Source organism: Rhinatrema bivittatum, chromosome 6 (assembly GCF_901001135.1).
Source record: "Rhinatrema bivittatum chromosome 6, aRhiBiv1.1, whole genome shotgun sequence".
Taxonomy (NCBI): Eukaryota; Metazoa; Chordata; class Amphibia; order Gymnophiona; family Rhinatrematidae; genus Rhinatrema; species Rhinatrema bivittatum.
The window spans coordinates 344901-365911 of NC_042620.1; the positions used below are offsets into that span (position 1 = coordinate 344901).

Consider the following 21011-nt stretch of genomic DNA (forward strand, 5'->3'; position numbering starts at 1 on the left):
TCTCTTGTATTAGAATCTTTTAGGTGCCGCCAAACAGAACACGAGTATGCATGGCATTCGGCCTTATAATTCATGATGTTCATCTACTCACACAGTTTCTCCTCTAACTGCTGGAAGATGGGGCTCCCCTCCAGCTTAGAACTAATACTATTAACCCACAGGTGCAGTGAGTGCGGCAGCGCCATGAACACTGCACAGCACTGGAAGGCACTGAGGCTATGTCCCAGATGTTCTCCATCATCCATCTCTTTAATTGGCATTTCCTGATTTGAACCTGGAGAACTCCTTCATGTTGAGGGCCTCAGAGTACTGTAGACCCGATATAAGGCCTCCTGTTCCGCTCACCCCGATCGGGCTCCCTCGCCGATCGCCGGCCCTTCTCTCCAGCAGTTCGCCTACCTGTAAGGCCGCGAACCTCCGCCTCCAGCCGGCCTCGATCGGAGCCGTGAAACCTCGCCTCCAGCCGGCCTCGACCCGGGCCACGAGCCCTCGCCTCCAGCAGGCCCCGAGCCGAGCTGCGAGCCTTCGCCCCGAAACGCCATTAAGAAGAAGAACAGCCCACGAAAAACATCGCTGCGGTGACATCAGAGGCGCGACTGGCGGGGTATTTAAACCACCACTCTCCCGGGCGTCGCGCACACGAAGGAGCGCGACAAAGGGGCCTGCCCCTTTGTTTCGCCCCTTCTTTTCGCCCCTCACTTCCCCGAGCAGTATCACACCAATACCGCACTAGAGCTCATCCAGCGTCCATCCTGCTCACGTCCTTCCAGCTCTCATCCATCAAGCAACCAACCAACGCCCATCCAGCGCCCTCTCAACAAGCAACATCCTGCGCCCTCTCAGCAAGCAACCATCCTGCCCCCTCTCAGCAAGTACTCAGCAAGCAACATCCTGCGCCCTCTCAGCAAGCAACATCCTGCGCCCTCTCAGCAAGTACTCAGCAAGCAACATCCTGTGCCCTCTCAGCAAGCAACATCCTGCGCCCTCTCAGAAAGCAACATCCTGCACCCTCTCAGCAAGCAACATCCTGCACCCTCTCAGCAAGTACTCAGCAAGCAACATCCTGCGCCCTCTCAGCAAGCAACCATCCTGCGCCCTCTCAGCAAGTACTCAGCAAGCAACATCCTGCGCCCTCTCAGCAAGTACTCAGCAAGCAACCATCCAGCGCTCATCCAGAGCCCTAACCAACTAATTATTTATCTCCTAATCCCAGCCTATCCTCCCATCTGCCTACCCACTGCGCCAGCCAGCTAACCATCCACAATGTCTCTAGCTCTTCCAATACCGACTTTACAACACCGCCTCCTATCTAAAAGAACATCTGCCAGACGAGCCCTTCACAATAACTTAAAAACCCTCACCCCTATTTTGATTACACCAATCACCCAACTTTTAGGCCTCTCCCTCTTCAATGCACAATCCCTAACAAAAAAATCCCTAATTTTCAATGATTTTCTCACCGACGCCAAGCCAGATATTTGTGCAGTAACTGAAACATGGCTTAAGCCCTCAGATACAGCTTTAATAAACCAACTACCTACACAGACCTATGACGTCTTCTCACTCCCGAGACTGAAAAAAAGAGGAGGTGGAATCCTGCTGGCTACCAAAAAAAGCCTTAACTTCTCCCAACATCCATTCAGCTCCAACTCAAAACTGGAAGTCGGCTTTTTTACCTCACAACATCTTCAAATCCTTCTTGTCTACGCCCCCCCGGGGCTCCTAGAATCCAATGTCTCCCCCATCCTTGAAATCACCACCATGCTCATCAACCTGGATACTCCAGCAATCATCTTAGGAGATTTCAATCTGCACATAGACAATCCTTCACCATCTAACAGCTGCGTAACCCTCCTCACAGCCCTGTCTGCTATGGGATTCCAACAACTAGTCAACGAACCCACACACAAAGCGGGTCACACTCTGGACTTGATTTTCGTCAACAATGGCATTACGACTACATCCAATTTGAAGAACAAAAAGGTTCCATGGTCAGACCACACTCTCATCTCTACCTCCTTCATGCTAAAAGAATCCAACACTCCTAACATCCCCTCACCTTCTTTCCACTACAAGAAGCGATGCTCCCCAGAAGACCTTAACAACCAGTTGGTCTCACAGCTCCCCCTATTAGACCTCACCGACCCTAACACTGCCATTCGCTCCTGGAACAACATAACAGAAAATATAGCCAACAAGCTCTGTCCTTCAACCACAAAAAAATCTCATACCAATGCCTCCAACAGACAACCTTGGTTCACCAGTGAACTCAGGAAACTAAAACAAAGTTTAAGAAAAAAAGAAGCGACTTGGCGTAAAACCCCTTGTGACATCACCATCTCTTCATACAAATCTACACTATGCCAATACAAATCCCTCACCTCAAAATCAAAAAAAGACTATTATGCATCTAAGATTCACAACCTGGTCTTTGACGCCAAAGCCCTCTTCGCTTATGTCTCCAGCCTCACTCAAACCATACCGCAAGAAATCCCCGGCAACATGGCACAATCCAAAGCTGAAGAACTCGCTCAGTTTTTCCAAAATAAAATCACCAATCTCTTAATACAACTGCCTTCCGATACCGCCGCCCTCCAGACATATCAACAACCTGCCCACAAAAACGTCAACTTAAACACCTTTGAACCCGTCTCTTCCTCTGAGATACAAGCCATCCTGAGAAGAATGAAACCTTCGTCTCATCCTGCAGACCACATCCCCTCCAAACTACTTCTATCTATTCCAGACACAATAGCCACAATAGCAGTTGACAAATATCATCAACTGCTCTCTAGCTCAAGGAACCTTCCCAGATGATCTCAAAATGGCCTCAATCTCACCGCTCCTAAAGAAACCTAACCTTGACCCGAAGGACCCCAACAACTTCCGCCCCACAGCTAACCTCCCTTTCATCGCCAAGCTCATGGAAAAACTAGTAAACTCTCAACTCTCAGATTTCATCGAAGACAACAATCTTCTCTTCACCCCACAACACGGCTTCCGAAAAAATCGAGGCACAGAATCCCTCCTCACCTCGTTGACAGACCATATCTTGTTGGGCCTCGACAAAGGAAACTCTTTCCTATTGATCTTGTTAGACCTATCCGCAGCGTTCGACACGGTCAACCACGTCATCCTCCTAAACCAGCTGTCGTCCATAGGAATCAGCGGCACCGTCCTATCCTGGTTCAAAACCTTTCTCAATAACAGAGGTTACAAAGTTAAACTCCAAAACAAAGAATCCTCAAGATTTGACTCTGCCATAGGAGTCCCACAAGGTTCTTCATTATCCCCGACTCTATTCAATATTTACCTTCTTCCTCTCTGCCAACTTCTCACCGACCTCAATCTAAAGTATTTCCTATATGCAGATGATATTCAAATCATCATCCCCATCAAAGACACATACTCCAAAACTCTTGACTACTGGGAATCATGCCACCAGAAAATCAAACAACTACTCAACAGCCTACACCTCATCTTAAATTCCTCCAAGACAGAAATCCTACTCATCTCTCCTGAGAACAATATCTCCAACATTACTCTTCCTACCAACCTACCTACCACACAAGTTAGAGACTTAGGAGTGATAATAGACAACCGGCTAAACTTCAAGGCACATATCAACAAAACAACCAAAGACTGCTTCTATAAACTCCAGGTTCTGAAAAGAATAAGACCTCTTTTCCATGCTCAAGACTTCAGAACGATCATCCAAGCAGTCATTTTTTCAAAATTAGACTACTGCAATTCCCTATTGCTAGGTCTGCCTTCATCCTATTCCAAACCATTACAGATGGTTCAAAATTCAGCAGCCCGACTCCTAACAGGCGCAAGAAAAAGAGACCACATATCTCCCATCCTGAAAGAGCTACATTGGCTACCCGTATACTTCCGTATCATGTACAAAGCCATATGTGTCATCTTCAAAACTATACATCAACGCATTTCCCTCGATCTACAAATCCCTCTCCAAGTATACAACTGGACAAGACCTACGAGATGTTTACAGAGGCGCCCTCCAAGTTCCCCCTGCGAAAACGACCAGACACATTACCCTAAGAGATCGTGCCACCTCCACAGCTGGCCCTCCTCTGTGGAATTCCATTCCTACAGATCTCAGACTGGAACCCTGCCTCCTAACTTTCAGGAAAAGACTTAAGACTTGGTTATTCAAGCAAGCTTTCCCAGACACAATCTAATGACACATTCCAAGGACACATTCCAAGGACTCCTCAAAACATTCAGCCATTAATCATGCCATTTGTACATAGCATATAACTTAATTTAACTTGTATTTCGTTTAACCATTTACTCTTTCCTATCTCTTCCTTCTTTCCAAGTTCTGCTACCCTTGTTAATTGTAACTGTACCTTCGGTCACCACAGTTCTAGTTTGATGTATTTAATGTATTTAATGCACTCCTGTTTCATGTAAACCAGCAAGATATGTTCTCATGATTGCCGGTATATAAAAACCTTAAATAAATAAATAAATAAATAAATAAATAAATAAATAAAATAAATAATATGGGCTCACTTATAATGCAAATCAAATTTTTGGACTCAATTGCCCTCGTTTATATTGGGTCTACAGTGTACTTTGTACCCATGTACCTTGCAGCCAGTCTTCAGAAGGAAACTACCCATGTATGTACAGTTGAAAATTTCAATGTATGAATGCTGTTTACTTTCTTCACCTAAACAAGACACCCAGGAATGTCTTGTTCCCTCCAATTTCTTTTGGCTTTCCGTTTAAATTGGAACCAGGACTGGAATCTGGTGCTCTAAATCTTCATTTGCATTTACCCAGGACAGTCCTCAACTGGAGGGCATGCACAAGAATTCCTTCCAAATCCCTGCAGTCATGGGCCTTAGATCTGGCCACTAGGTATTTCTATTATGAGATGACTATACTTCACTCTTCTTGGGGGTGTGAACACTGCCTTTGTAGCATCTCCAAGCCCTGGCAAACCTGGGGAGCAAAAGACTTGAACCAGGAATCAAATGTAGGTCTCTCGGCATGGTAGTATACAGAATCAGGCCAACCTGGAATGCTTATTTCTAACTCAGCTAATCGCATGTATACTGAGGAAGGCAATGTGTACTTTAGCCAGACTGAGCAGGACAATCTTCAGTCAGGCAAATTAACCTTGGTAAATGCCAACTTACCTGGGCAAACATCTTTGAAAATTGTTCTCTTAGGCCCTACCATGGTGCATAAAATAGAATGTCACTGAAAAGATTTGATTGCCAAATTGTACCCTGAGTGGTACAAACTCAGGAAGCATACAGTAAGACATGAATCGGAGTAATAAATAAAACATTGAAGGCAGTTTTCAAAGACATTTATGTGGATAAACATCAATTTACCTATCTGAAAATTGTTATCACTCAATCTAGTAAAAGTATGTGAGGGGCTCCATAGAGTGCATACTTTTAGCCAAACTGAGGGCAGGCATTCCCTGGGAGCTTGTAGATTCTGTTTTCAAATATCTGTGCATTAGTCTCCATAGAAATTTTAATCAACACAAAAAGCTGGTACAAAACCCTGTAGGAACTTTGTACCCATAGCAGATTTCAAAGATAAGGTATGTGCTTACTTTCTCTTTGAAAATTAGATGTGGATTTTGCACCAGTTTGAAAACTGCTGCAATTATAGTTGTAAAGACAATTCTTTTTAGTCACTTACCTCATTGGCTTTTACGTCTAATCTTCCAGCTCTGTCCAATAAACAGAGTCTTTCCTTTTTTCTCTCAAGTGTTAGGCCAGGAGGAAATGGTGCAGAATCTATAGTTTTAGGTAAAATGTTTTTCCCAGATGCAGAAGCTTTCCTAAGGTGCATTAAACTCATTCCGGTCTGAACCCAGCACTGTTTTTTTAGCGTGTCAAGAAGATGGGTTTTTACTGAAATAACTGCTAAGTGTTCTGAAATGATTGCTGGATCTATTGAAACTGGTGTATCTCTGATATATGGGATTATTTTTACTGATAATTCTGCTTCCTGATCTGAAATTTTTTCTATGATTGAGTGAACAATATTTTCTGCACCAGTTGTTAAAGGTGATTGTACTGTGCCAATTGGACAAACAATTTTGCCTATGTCCTCTTTAATTTGTAATTCACTTTCACTAAAAAAAGGCTGAAGTTGATAATTAGAGATTTCTTTCATCACTAAAGTGACAATTCGTTCTGAAAAACCTTTGTTTCTATTTGTTAGATTCTTATAAACTTCACATGCAGATCCATATTCTTGCAAGGCATTAAGATAAACTGAGTCAACTACTAAAGCAATAAATTCATCATCTTCTGGATGTAAACAGCGTTCTTCATTTGTAGCTCTCACTACATTAATTTCACTTCTTGACAGTTCCTCCAGGACTGAGTTTATTAGTTGTGAGGCTATGCTACTCAGCTCATCATCAAAGGACATCTTTCTGAGTTCTGTGCCATCAAGATAATTTGATGATGAAACCATTTTGTTCAAAAATCTGCTTACAATTTCTTCTACAAATGGTTCATACAACACATTTTGATTTTTTCTTACTCCAATATCATTAAGAACTTTTTGAACTATATAATCAGCATCCAGAGTTGAAGTTAAAGGAGATAATGTCTCTTGGGAAAGCAATTGATGAAACTGATAATGAGGCATTTCTCCAAGTATTAAACTAGCTGTTGTTTGTGCTAGATTATCAGTGTCGCTTGATAAGTCTTTATAAATAGACAAAGAGGATCCAGATATCTGCAAAACACTATTGAAAACACAGTTAACTATTTTTTCAATATCCTGATTATCTTTAGGGGATATGCATCGTGAATAGCTTCTAATATGTACTGCCTGATTTGAGATCTGAATTAGCAAAGATCTTAATAACTTTTCAGTTATTTGACATAAATGAGATACTGGAGAAGTGTTTTCTGTGCCCAGGGGTAAATTAGAACAGCTCGATAAAAGTTTAGTTAAAAACTTGACTACAATTTCTTCTAAAATTGCAGAGGACAACACAGTCATATTAGGTGTATCAATAAGAGGCTGCTTCATCTCCTTAAGCACGGTGTCAACAACACTAACAGCTTTAACACTTGTAGGTGACTCAGCTTGCTCTTCAGTATCCGTAGTTGCTGGCCTACATTGTCTGTCCCCAATGTCACTTAAAATTCTCTGAACAATATTCTTAGCCTCCAGAGTTGTGTTCGAAAGTGGTGAAAAGTGTTCAGCAACCTGTCTTTGATCCATGCACTTTCCTGATCCATTTGTCAGTAAGCTTGGAGTTTCACACAAAGATGGCTTAAATTGATGTTGAGAAATTTCTCTAATAAATAATCTAGATATGCTTTCAACGAGAAGCTTGCTTCCACTTGCTTTTTCAGTCTCTCTTTGTTGGGATTCACATTTTTCAAAAATATTACAAAAAGAATCAACCACATCTTGAACATTTCTTTGTGAATGCATACATTGTTTACCAGCTTCATTCCAAACATCATGATTTAACAATTCCATCATCACTTCCTGTATGAGTTTAGAGGCTAACTTATTCACATCTGATTCTATTTTCCCATCTTGGTCATCTGCAGTTGTAGCATTGTTGGAAGATGAAGGGAAAAATTTAGATACAAGCCTAGTAGTAACATCTTCTAAAATCGAAGAAGTAATGTTTCTAGAATTTGGTAAATAAGGCTTACTTTGATTGCTCATCTTGTCTATATCATTTAGAACCTTCTGAACAATATTATCTGCTTCTAAAGCTATGTATGGCTCAGGTGATATATTTACAGAAGAAAGTGGCTGCAGTTGGTAATCAGAAATTTCTGTTAGTAAGAAATCAGTCATTCTTCTGGCAAAAATATTATCATCTCTGGTTATATTTGTATAAACTGCTTCCTGAGAACCATATTCTCTTAAAAAATCACAGTAAACCGAATCAATAACTTTCTCAACATCTTTGTGTTCCTGTTGAGGATCATGCGCTTTTTTAACATTGTTTATAACTTTAATTTGAGCTTTAGTAATCTCCATTAACAAAGAATTTACAACTAATTTTACTGCTATTACACTGAGATCATGCTCCAATTGTATCCTGCTTTTGGTTCCATTGTCATCTGAGGAAGTAGAAAAGATTTTGGATAAAAGTCCGGAAATAACATCCTCCAAAAATGCAGAGGAATACACATTAGCAGGTGATGCTGATTCTTGGTGCGTATTCAAGGGTGAGTTTTGTTCAGAAGTAATGTTGATGTCAGTAACTTCATCAATAGAGTTTTCTGTTGATGAGATGCATGACAGAGGTAACACATCACCAGCTAAATGAGGCTGAAGATGTTGATACATTTCTATGATTATTGAACTGGCTAAATTGTCAAAAATAGCTCCACTGTTATTTACAATCTCCTCTTGAATTGCTTGCTGAGATTCATAGAGTTGCAGAACATTGTTGTATATGGATTCAGCTACTTTTTGAACATCTTTGTGTGAATGGACATACTGCTTTACATTTGAATTATTTTTATCCCAAATTCCATACTGTGGAATTTTCATCATCACCTTATGTTTTAGTTTTTGAACTATTTCCTTAAAAACAGTTTCTGATAAAGTATTTTGTTGTTCTTTTTCTGTCATGCCAGAGGACAGAGAGAACACATTAGATATCAACTTAGTAATAACATCTTCTAAAAATGTAGTAGAAGAAAGCAAAGTTGTATATGCTCCTGAAGATCGCCATCTGGTACTACTTTTGATGATGTCTTGTCCAACTTTATCCTTTTTAAAATCAGTTTTCAGGCAGCCCTGTTGCAAAAAAAAAAGAAAGGAGAACAAATTATTTATGTGTGAATATATTTATCTTAAAACTCACTGGAGCACCACTTGCACTCAAAATATATCAGCGTTCACGAAAAGTGCAAGAATAAGTAAGATTCCTGGTCTAGGGTTTTGCTGTAACAATTATATTTTTATTCAGGCAACTCCTCAATTTTAAGCACAGAATCTTGCATGAAGTCCCCCAACACGGACCCATGTTTCGCCTTTCCAGATGCTTCGGGGGGGATTAATTTTGACAACGACAATCTGTGTCGAACCAGCGTAGTTTTACGAAGGAGTGCACTTATTCTTGCACTTTTCGTGAACGCTGAATATATTTATCTGCAATACATGTCCCTTATCAGCCCATGCTTTCATTTCCTCTATCCAGTATTAAGGGGCAGATTTTAAAAAAGTGCGCGCACGTACTTTTGTTCGTGCAACCGGCGCAAACAAAAGTACGCCGGATTTTAAAAGATACGTGCGTAGCCGCGCGTATCTTTTAAAATCTGGGGTCGGCGCGCACTAGGCTGCGCAAAATTGGCAGCCTGCACGCGCCGAGCCTCGCAGCCTGCCTCCGTTCCCTCCGAGGCCGCTCTGAAATCAGAGCGGCCTCGGAGGAAACTTTCCTTCCGTGTCCCCCCACTTTCCCCTATCTAACCCACCCCCCCAGCCCTACCTAAATCCCCCCCTACCTTTGTTGTACAAGTTACGCCTGCCGGCTCGCCATCCCCAGCACAGGCCGCAGTGCCGGAGGACTCAGGACCGCCCCCCCGGCCCACCCCTGAACCGTCACCACGCCCCTGGACCCGCCCCGGACCGCCCCCTGACCCCGGACACACCCCCGGACTGCCAACACGCCCCCGGATACGTCCCCTTCCGCTCCTTTTACGAAGCCCCAGGACTTACGCACATTCCAGGGCTTTGCGTGCCGGTGGCCTATGCAAAATAGGTGGGCCGGCGTGCAAGTGCCCTACGCACATAAATCCGGCAGGATTTACGCGGGCAGGGCTTTTAAAATCTACCCCTAAATGTTTAGTGTAACAGTGATTTTCTTAGTACTAAGGATATTCAGCAATGTACAATCTCCCCATAACAATCACTGACTGAGAGAAAGAGGTGCATGTGATTGCATGCGTATGTTGTGTGCACGTGTGTGCGTATGCTAGAAGAAAAGAAAATTTTTCATGGTGGGGGAGATGTGTATGTGTGCATGTTTAGGTGTTTGAGAACATAAGTATGCATATTGTCTGCTGTAGGAAGCGTACATGTATAGTTGAATGAAAATGTGTGTAGTAGTAAGTATAAAGGAGAATCTTAAACATTTGAGGCTTGATAAATATTTCATCTATAGAAGGTTTTTGTTAATAATTTTTAAACAATTTAAGTGGAATTTGGGGACGGGCGGATCTTGTGATGTGTTTTTCCTGCAAATCCAATGAATTTCTGTTGAGTCATGACTGTCGGCTTTTTCCCTTTTCAAGGAGAATATCTTGGAAATATAATCATTTTAAAATTTTAAGCAAAGGGATAGATTTTCAAAGGGTTACACGCGTAAAATATGCGCGTAACCCCCCCAAAAAGCTACCCCAAGCTGCCCCTGCGCGTGCCGAGCCTATCTTGCATAGGCTCGGCGGTGCGCGCAAGCCCTGGGATGCGTGTATGTCCCAGGGCTTCGAAAAAGGGGCGGGTCCGGGGGCGAGGCAGCGGTCCGGGGGCAGTCCCGAGTCCTCCGGCATAGCGGCCTGTGCCGGGGGATGGCATGCCAGCGTGCGCAAGTTACACCTGCCTCGGGCAGGCATAACTTCTGAAACAAAGGTAGGGGGGATAGTGGTAGAAAAGTTCCCTCCGAGGCTGCTCTGATTTCGGAGCGGCCTCGGAGGAGACTGAGGCAGCCTGCGCGGCTCAGCACGCGCAAGTTGCACAATTGTGTACCCCCTTGTGCGCGCTGACCTTGGATTTTATAACATGCATAGATTTGTTTGCGCTGGGTTGCGCAAACAAATCTGCGCCTGCGCGCAGGTTTTAAAATCTGCCCCAAAATGTATGGGACTTCCCAAGGGCATATCCACATATTGTGCCATCTTGTTTCTATTTCACATTTAAATCATTACTTTAGATAAAGATGGGTATAATTAAGGCCTTAAAAGTTCTTAGTATAAATGTGAATGGTCTAAATCATCAAATTAAGAGAAAAAAGTCTTAACATATATCAAAAAACAAAGCAGATGTGGCATTTCTGCACAAAACCCATTTAGATAATAAGGAGTCAACGAAGCTTCATAGAGAATGGATTAAGAATTTATATTTTCAGCGGCACTTGAAAAGAAAAATGGTGTTGCCATACTTTTAAAAAGTCTTTAATTGTTCAAATAATATCCCAAATGATAGATATGTTGGGAAGATGGGTCATATCAGTTATATCAGTCACTGGGAACCATCTTCTATTTTCTAATATATATGTGCCAAAATCAGACTCACCTGAATTTTTTAAAGATATAGCACAGACTCTGTTAGGCTATAGGGACGTACCTATTATTTTAGGTGGGACTTCAATTAACCTCTAGATTTGGTATTGGATAGGCAATCTAAATGCCGGCCTGTTCAAACCAAATCCTTACAAATAATTCAGGATATGAGATCAGATGTGAGTTTAGTAGATCCTGCTAAACCCTACTGGGAAAGAATACACCTTTTTTCCTTTCCTCATCATACATACTCTCAAATAGATTACTTTCTGGTTTCCAAAACTATTCTACCTGTGGTTATTAAAGTGGAGATTCTCCCCATTTTATTGTCAGATCATGTTGCCATTACTATAACATTCACAATACCAGAATTAAAAAAAACAATCAAACAGTTGGAGATTTAACACAATGGGGCGGATTTTAAAACGAGCGCGAATAGCTTACTTTTGTTTGCGCTCCAGGCGCAAACAAAAGTACGCTGGATTTTAGTAGATACGCGCGAAGCCGCGCATATCCGCTAAAATCCTGGATCGGCGCGCGCAAGGCTATCGATTTCGTATAGCCGGCGCGCGCCGAGCCGCGCAGCCTACCCCCGTTCCCTCCAAGGCCGCTCCGAAATCGGAGCGGCCTCGGAGGGAACTTTCCTTTGCCCTCCCCTCACCTTCCCCTCCCTTCCCCTACCTAACCCACCCGCCCGGCCCTGTCTAAACCCCCCCCTTACCTTTGTCGGGGGATTTACGCCTCCCGGAGGGAGGCGTAAATCCCCGCGCGTCAGCGGGCCTCCTGCGCGCCGGGACGCGACCTGGGGGCGGGTCCAGAGGGCACGGCCACGCCCCCGGGCCGCCCCGGGCCGTAGCCACGCCCCCGGGCCCGCCCCCAGAACGCTCCCGACACGCCCCGAAAACGCCGCGCGGTTCGGGCCCGCCCCCCGACACGCCCCCTCCGAAAACCCCGGGACTTACGCGAGTCCCGGGGCTCTGCGCGCGCCGGTAGGCCTATGTAAAATAGGCTTCCCGGCGCGCAGGGCCCTGCTCGCGTAAATCCGCCCGGTTTTGGGCGGATTTACGCGAGCAGGGCTCTGAAAATCCGCCCCAATGTTGTTAGAGGATGATCATTTTAAAGGAAAAATGGCCCATTTTATCTCTGAGTTTTATATCTTAAATGAGTCACAAAAAGTCGCTATTCCAATAATCTGGCAGACTTTTAAAGCTACACTATGTGATGAAATCATCAGCTATGTGGCATAAAAGAAAAGAACTAATAACTCAACACTAGCTTCCTTGGAAAGAGAAATAAAATCAAAAGAGACTGAGCATATTTGAAATGGATTATCAGCCACATTACTACAACTTACTAAATTAAAATATAAATATAACACGCTGCTTAGTCAAAAAGCAGGGAAGAGCATATTTATGAGACAATCTCAATATTATTGGTAACAAATGGACTGGTAGACATTTGGCACAATACTTAACTGTCAAAAAAAAATAGAACTCAAATTCATGCCATTAAAAAGCCAGATAATTCTATTGCTAAAAAAAGACCTGGACATTTTAAGTCAGTTTCTTAAATATTATCAAAACTTATATACTTCTGAGATTTCAGATGTATATCACACTCAGTTGGTGTTGTGTTCCGCGCCTGAGGCCGTCCACAGGCACGGCCCCCTACCATGCCTGCGGCGGCGACCCACCGCGGGAGTTCCGGGAGAAGCCCTGGATCCAACATCCCTCGCTCCAACATGGACCCCGGTGCTGGTCGCCGGGTGGGGAACCGTCCCTGCTCCTCCCTTGCGGCGTCCAGCGGCGTTTCCTCCGCGGAGGAAATCCAAGATGGCCGCCACCATCCTTAGGCACGAGGCCGTGCCCCCTTCTCAGATTTAAAGGGACCTAATCCCTTTAACTAGACTCACCTGTTTCCTATGAGCCAGAGCAGAGGAAGTGTAAAAGAAGACTTCCTCTGCTCATTCGTTGACTTGGCAACTTCCGTGGTTAGTCAGGTCTGCTTGCTTCGGTGAGTTCTTGTGCTTTGGATCCTTGTTCCTGTTTCATCTTGGTGTTCCTGGTTCCTGACTTTGGATCGGCTAGCGGTGATTCTCTGGTGTGTGACTTCCTAAGTCCCAGCAGTCCGGGTCCCTACAGGCTCCTCCCGGGGGGACCGCGGGCTTCCAGGGGGTGAAGCTCTAGTCAGCCCTTGCACCGAACTTCTTGACCTCTCAAAGGTCCACCTAAGTCCCAGTGGTCCGGGTCCCTACGGGCTCCTCCTTGGGGGGGGGGGGGGGGGGGGATCGCAGACTTCCAGTGGCGAAGACACACTTCCTTCCTTCGACGTCACGACTCTTCGTCTGCCTCCACAGTCGCCTCTGTCTCCAGTGCCGAGGGTCAGCTGGTCACGTCTTCTGTTACTGCCTTGCCACCCGACGGGAGAACCTACGGATCTTCCTCCTAATGTACTCCATCCTCCCGTCGGCCCAAGTGTTCACAAGCCTGAGTATAACAGTTGGATTGTGAATTTTTTCTTGAAAAGTAAAGGCATCAACTATATCAGAAGACGACAGAAAATGTCTGGACTCTCCAATAAATGAAAGAGAAATTACACAAACTATTTAGTCACTTTCTTTGGGTAAGTCTCCTGGGCTAGATGGAATTCCAGTGGAATTTTACAAAGCTTTTAAATCTAGTCTAGTTTTTAGACTTAAGTTATATTCTCATTACTCTCAGTAGGAAAAGCATCTGGTAATTTTTTGGAGGCCAAAGTCTAATTCATCCTGATCAGACAGGATTTGTAAAAGGAAGACAAATTTTTGATAACTCTCGAATATTTCATAACATTATCTTGTGAAAATAGCTAAGCATCCAGTAGCAGCTATCTATTGATGCTGAAAAAGCCTTTGATAGAATGGACTGGGAGTATATGATCAAGACACCTTAAATGGTTTGGATTTGGGGAATCATGTCAACTGTATAGGTGCTTTGTATAGTAATCCATGCTCAAGAATCCTGGTTAATAATACTCTTTCAAATAGTTTCAGTTTGGGAAGGGGAACAAGACAAGGATGTTCTTTGTCTCTCCTATTAATTATCTTAACACTTGAACCACTCCTTCTTGCTATCCAGCAAAATGAAAATATTAAAGGAATTTCTTTAAGAGGTAGAAAATACAAAATTGCAGCTTATGCTGATGACTTGTTACTATTTTTGGCTCACCTTAACACCCTAACAAACTTATTTGAGTTAATGGATAAGTTATCAGCCTTCTCAGGTTTTAAAGTTAATTGGGATAAAACTGAATTAATGCCATTAAATGCTTATGTAGTCAATCTTCTCTTCCAGTCTTCAATTTCAAAAGGTTGATTTTAAAAGCCTCGTGCATGCAAAAATGGCCTCATACTTGCATAAGTGGGCCGCACGGGAGCTATGTGAATTTTAAATAGCCGGGAAGAGTGCGTGCCCAGAAAAAGTAGGCGGAAAAGGGGTAGGGCATGGGCATTCCAGCATGTGTATCTTTTGTGTGTCACTTTGAGACATCTCCTTGTGAGGTGTACGAGGGAGAGAGAGAGAAATTCTTTATGGCTCAGTCTGATACTCTATATATGGACCATTTTAAGGGGGCAATTTGACTTTGGGGTGAGTTTTTGGACGGTGGATTGGGTTTAGGGCTGGGGTTGCTATAGACACATTCAGAGCTATCCATTGTAAAACTGACATCATTAAAGAATTTTTGACTTTATAAGTGATGAAAATTCTAACAAGAGGAGTTGATTTGTACACTGCTAGCTGCATTGTATAAATCAACTCCTTTTCATCACTTACAAGGTCTAAAATTCTTTAATGTCAATTTTACAATGGATAGTTCTGAAGGTGTCTGTAACAACAACCCCCCCAACCCACCTTCCGAAAACTCACCAGCTTACAATGATCCATATATAGAGTATTAGACTGAGCCTCAGAGTCTATTTCTCTCTCACTCTGATGTTCACCAGAATCTTGCACTTAAGAAGGAGCTGTGATGTCAGACATGCACCCATGAAGAGTATTTTATATCGCATGCATATAGGTTATAAAATAGCGCATATTTTTGTGGGCGGTGAGATACACGTGTTTATGGGTGCACATTTGGCCCTTTTAAAATCTACCATTTAGGGATAATCTTTAACTCATTATCCCTAACCCATGTTAGAAGCTTCAATGCAATCACGAAATTATTGGAAGAAGCAATTCATGGATGGTCTCCATGGTGAGGTACACTTGAGGCAATTAATTTGCATAGTTAAAACCATCTTAACTATATTTTAAGTATGGCTCCCATACTCCTCCCTAGGTCATTTTATGTCAAAATAGAAAAGCTATTAATTTTATTCTCATGGAGGAAAAAACCTCTGCAGATAAATTTATGAAAATTAAAACAGATAAAAGTATTGGATGAGGTGGGATTTCCTGAATTTCTAAACTATCATCAAGCATTCCTCCTCCGATATAAGTGTTAAATGCAAAAGATTTACAATATACACCAATTTGGCTAATGCTAGAAAGATCTATAGCAGCTCCATTTACACTTATCTTCTTATCAGACATGAAAGCCCCCAAATCTGTAAAAGATTTCCCAACTTTCGGGCAGATATAGTAAACCTTGCGGGACAGCTGGCGAGCACCAGCTCTCTCGACACATGCCTAGGCCACTTTCCTAGGTGCGCGATTCACTAAGCCAAGGCATGCAAATTAGGGTCTGCAGTAAAAAGGAGGCGCTAGGGACACTAGCGTATCCCTAGCGCCTCCTTATTGACAGAAGTAGCGGCTGTCAGTGGGTTTAACAGCAGACGCTTAATTTTACCGGCGTCTGTTGTCGAACCCGCTGACAGCCAGGGGTTCGGAAAACGGATGCTGGAAAAATTGAGCATCCGTTTTCCAATCCGCGGGCCGTGGGCAGAGGTTTCTTTTTTTTTAACATTTTAAATTTTTTTTATCTTTGGGGCCTCAGACTTGATATCGCTATGATATTAAGTCAAAGGGTATACAGAAAAGCAGTTTTTTCTGCTTTTCTGTACAATTTGTTGAGGTCCCGGTCACACATCTTGCGACCGGGTCCTTACCTCCGGCCTCAGGGCAGCAGCGTCGGGGCGTTCCGGCTTGGTCTGGCCTCTCGGGGGGTCTGCGGCTTGTCAGGCCTGCCCAGGCCTTCTCGCGGCAGCGTCTCCACGAGGGAGACACCGCCGAGCCCCAGAACTTAGCCCCTCCCCTTCGAGGCGCGCGCGGGGAAGCCCAATTTAAAGGGCTTTCCCCACCAGACCGCAGGCCGCCCACAAGATGACGTCAGACGCCGGCTTGTACTTAAGCCGGCGTCTGCTTCCAGTAAATCGCCTTGCAACAAGGTTCTTGCTTGTTGCAGCGCTCTGCTCGGATCTTCAGCTCCTGCTCGGATCTTCAGCTCCTGCTCCAGGTTTGGGCTTGCAGCTTCTGTCCCAGGTTGGGACCTCTATCTCCTTCTTGTCCCGGATTCCCGAATCGGGATCTTCTGCTTGTCTCTCCAGTTCCTGACTTCAGCTGGCTCCCGACTTCCGTACCTGCCGCCTGCCTCGACCTCGGACCGTTTCATTACCCTTCGCTTCTTCTGTTCTCCTAAGTCCCAGCGGTCTGGGACCTCATGAGCTCCTCTCGGGGGGTCCATAGGCTTCCAGGGTGAAGCCGTTGCCTCTTCTCCAGTGATCTCCTAAGTCCCAGCGGTCTGGGACCTCACAAGCTCCTCTCGGGGGGTCCACTGGCTTCCAGGGCGAAGACTTAGCTCTACGTACGGCTTGGTACTGCCTCCCAACCTATTGCCTCTCAGTGGAGTGCTCTCCTCTTCCATCTTCTCACTCCCTTAGGCCGGCCCAAGGGTCCACTGCTACGTCCGTAACAGTTTGCAAGGCTATGGACCCGGCAGACGTGCCAGGCCTTCAGGCCATTCCCAGAATGGCCCAACGGTTACAGCAACAGCAACATTGCTTGGACGTACTGGCGGCTACTGTGGAACGATTGGCCAACCGACTGGATGCAGCACCTCCGGAGGTTCCTCAGGTTCCATTACCCACGCCGGTGGTAAGCGTCACTACCTTGACTCAGCTGCCTGCACCTTCTCACTATTTTGTAGAAGCCAAGGCCTGTCGTGGTTTCCTGAACCAATGCTTCATTCGGTTCTCATTGTTACCTAACCAGTTTCCTACGGACTCTGTGAAGGTGGCCTACATTTTGTCTCTGCTGGATTGGAAGGCGTTGTCGTGGGCCTCTCCCATGTGGAAGCAAAGTGATCCTCTCCTAGACAACTTGTCCCAGTTCGTGACCAGCTTTAAGCAAGCTTTTGATGAACCAGCATGACTGGCTACCGCAGGGGTCTCACTCGTTGGCGGACTACGCCATTGAGTTCCGTATCCTCGCCCTTGAGGTTGGCTGGCAAGAGGACAGCCTTCGTGGTCTCTTTCTGGAAGGGCTGGCGGCACGGATAAAGGACGAGCTGGCAGCCCGTGACATCCCAGATGACCTCAACAAATTAATAGACTTGGCAGGAAGAATTGATCATCACTTGCAACAGTGGGCTAAGGAGAGCCGTCCTTTTCGACGCACTGTGTCTCTGGCACCCGCTTTCTCTAGACCATTGACTATGGCGTCCAGTCAAGGACGGGTGCACTCAGAAGCATCCTCTGACGAGCCCATGCAGCTGGGGCGTACCCCATTGTCAGCAGAGGAGCAACGACGCCATCGTTCTTTGGGTCTTTGCCTCTACTGCGGAGCGAAGGGTCACTTCCTGGCCCAGTGTAAGGAGCGACCGGAAAACTCCAGAACCTAGAAGGTCCTGAGGAGCAACTCCTAGGTTGCGTTTCTTCTACTCCTCAATGTACTGTACCTGTCACTTTGGAGTATCCCGGCGGGGCCTTTGAGACTCTCGCCTTTATCGACTCTGGAGCAGGCGGGAATTTTATTGTGAGTGATCTCGTACAACAATTACGAATTCCCGTTCTTCCTTGAGAGACCCCGCTGCGAATTACCTCCATTTGAGGAACACTCCTTCCGGGGAGTATATCCGCCTCCACAATGCCTCTCACGCTCCACACCGGGATTCTGCATTCCGAAAAGATATCCTTTTTGGTTTTGGAGAAGGCCGTCCATCCGGTAGTACTTGGGCTACCCTGGCTGCAGCAACATTCCCCAGTTATTCATTGGGACACCCTGCAAATCGCGGAGTGGAGTCCTGTCTGCTTCAGCAATTGCCTCAACATTCCTCGGGCACCCAGCATTCCTCTCCTACATGTCACTTTAGCGCCTTCGACGGTTTATGCGGACTTCGCCGACGTCTTTTCCAAAAAGAGGGCGGAGATTCTACCGCAACACCATCCCTTTGATTGCGCTATAGAGCTGGTACCTGGATCCACGCCACCCCGTGGGAGAGTATACCCATTATCGCTGCCTGAGACCCGAGCTATGTCGGAGTACATAACTGAAAACCTTGCTAAAGGATTTATTCAACCCTCAAAGTCGCCAGCAGGGGCTGGAGTTTTCTTTGTAGGGAAAAAGGATGGTTCCCTAAGACCCTGTATCGACTATAGAGGTCTTAACGCCATCACCAAATGGGACTGCTATCCTCTACTGTTGATCCCTGAACTCCTAGACAGGTTACAGGGGGCCAAGATTTTCACCAAGTTGGATTTGCGAGGTGCCTACAACTTGGTCCGGATCCGCCCTGGTAATGAGTGGAAGACGGCATTCAACACCAGGGATGGGCATTATGAATATCTTGTAATGCCATTCGGCTTGTGCAACACTCCTGCGGTTTTCCAACACTTAATGAATGAGGTAGTCCAGGACCTTCTTCACTCCTCAGTTATGGTGTACTTGGATGACGTGCTAATCTACTCTCAGGACTCGAACTCACACCAACAACACATGAGGCAGGTTCTTCAAATTCTCCGAGACAACCATTTATACTCTAAGTTAGAAAAATATATGTTCGAGCAGGAGTCTCTTCCTTTTCTAGGATACATAGTTTCTGCAACAGGATTCCAGATGGATCCCGGAAAAGTAGCAGCTATTAAGGACTGGCCGCGTCCAAGAGGCTTGAAGTCTTTGCAACGTTTTTTAGGGTTTGTAAATTTCTATAGACACTTCATACCACACTACTCTGCCAAGGTGGCGCCTCTCACCGCTCTTACCAGAAAGGTTGCCGATGCGGTGGAATGGCCGAAGGTGGCCTGCCAGGCATTCAAGAACCTCAAAGAGGACTTTGTACAAGACATTTGCCTATGACATCCAGATCCTCTCCGTCCGTTCATAGTGGAGGTGGATGCATCCAATGTTGCTGTGGGAGCTGTGTTAAGCCAATACGCTACTTCAGGGAAACTACTACCATGTTCATATTTCTCTAAAAAATTCTCTCCTGCTGAATGTAATTACAGCATCGGGGATAAAGAACTCTTAGCGATCAAACTGGCATTTGAAGAGTGGAGACAATGGTTGGAGGGAGCAGCACATCCCATTACAGTCTTCACGGACCATAAGAACTTGGAGTTTCTATGCCAAGTGCAACGTCTAAACCCCAGGCAAGCACGCTGGTCTTTGTTCTTTAATCGATTCGACTTCATGCTTCGCTACAAACCTGCTTGCAAAAACGTGCGGGCAGATGCTTTATCTTGAACCACCGAACAGGAGGAGGAGGAGGGAGATCGTCCCCAGTATATCCTAGATCCTGCTAAAGTAATCTTGTCCAGCACTTCAGTAAGCTCTGTAGGAAGAACTGTGGTACCACGGTGCGACCGTAAAAGAGCTCTGGTCTGGGCCCACGAATCATTCACGGGCGGTCACGCTGGCCGTGAAAGAACACCTGACTTGCTCAACCGTTTTTACTGGTGGCCTACCATAAGGCAGGACGTCCGCGCTTATGTTAGTTCATGCCCCGTTTGCGCATGACAAAAACCGCGAGTGGGAAAGCCATGGGGGTTGCTACAACCATTACCAATACCTACTGAACCTTGGACACACATCGCCACAGATTTTGTGGTGGATTTGCCTGTTTCAGAGGGGAATACTGTCATCTGAGTAACTGTGGATCGCTTCTCCAAGATGGCTCATTTTGTCCCGCTACCAAAACTGCTGTCTGCACCAGAGCTTGCTCAACTCTTTGCCCTGCATATTTTCCGTATCCACGGACTTCCCCAGGATATAGTATCCGATCGAGGGCCCCAGTTTACGGCCCGCTACTGGAGAGCCTTGTGTAAACAGTTTGACGTGCAGCTCAGCTTATCCTCAGCCTTCCATCCACAGAGTAATGGACAGACAGAGCGCACTAATCGCTCTTTAAAGACCTTTCTCCGTACTTTTGCCAATGAAAGGCAGAACAACTGGGTGAGTCTACTATCTCTAGCTGAGTTCTCCTACAACAACCACACCCATTCAGTGACGGGCAAATCTCCGTTTCTCACCGTGTTTGGGAAACAACTCAAACCGCCACTGCCTTTGTCAACTCCCAGTATCTCGCCAACAGTTCAGATATCTGCCCAACAACTGTACGACCTCTGGCGCTCCATCCAAGACAAGCTCACCAAGGTGGCTAGTACAGCCAAGAGATGGGCGGACTGTCACCACCAACCCGCACCAGTCTTCCTCCCAGGTAACCGAGTATTGCTTAGTACCAGGAATATCCATCTTCGAGTTCCATTCTGAAGGTTGGCTCCACGGTTTTGTGGACCATTTCGTGTGGCAGAGAGAGTGGGATCGGTAT

General features: G+C 45.3%; 1 protein-coding gene across 1 annotated transcript in view; it reads right to left on the reverse strand.

Moving 5' to 3' along the window:
* Positions 1 to 21011, reverse strand: part of LOC115093338 (fibrous sheath-interacting protein 2-like) — a 561966-nt gene that overhangs the window by 338302 nt on the left and 202653 nt on the right. Inside the window, exon 4 of the mRNA XM_029604965.1 lies at positions 5692 to 8787. Within this exon, the coding sequence (XP_029460825.1) occupies positions 5692 to 8787 (3096 nt within the window). The remainder of the gene's footprint in view (positions 1 to 5691; positions 8788 to 21011) is intronic.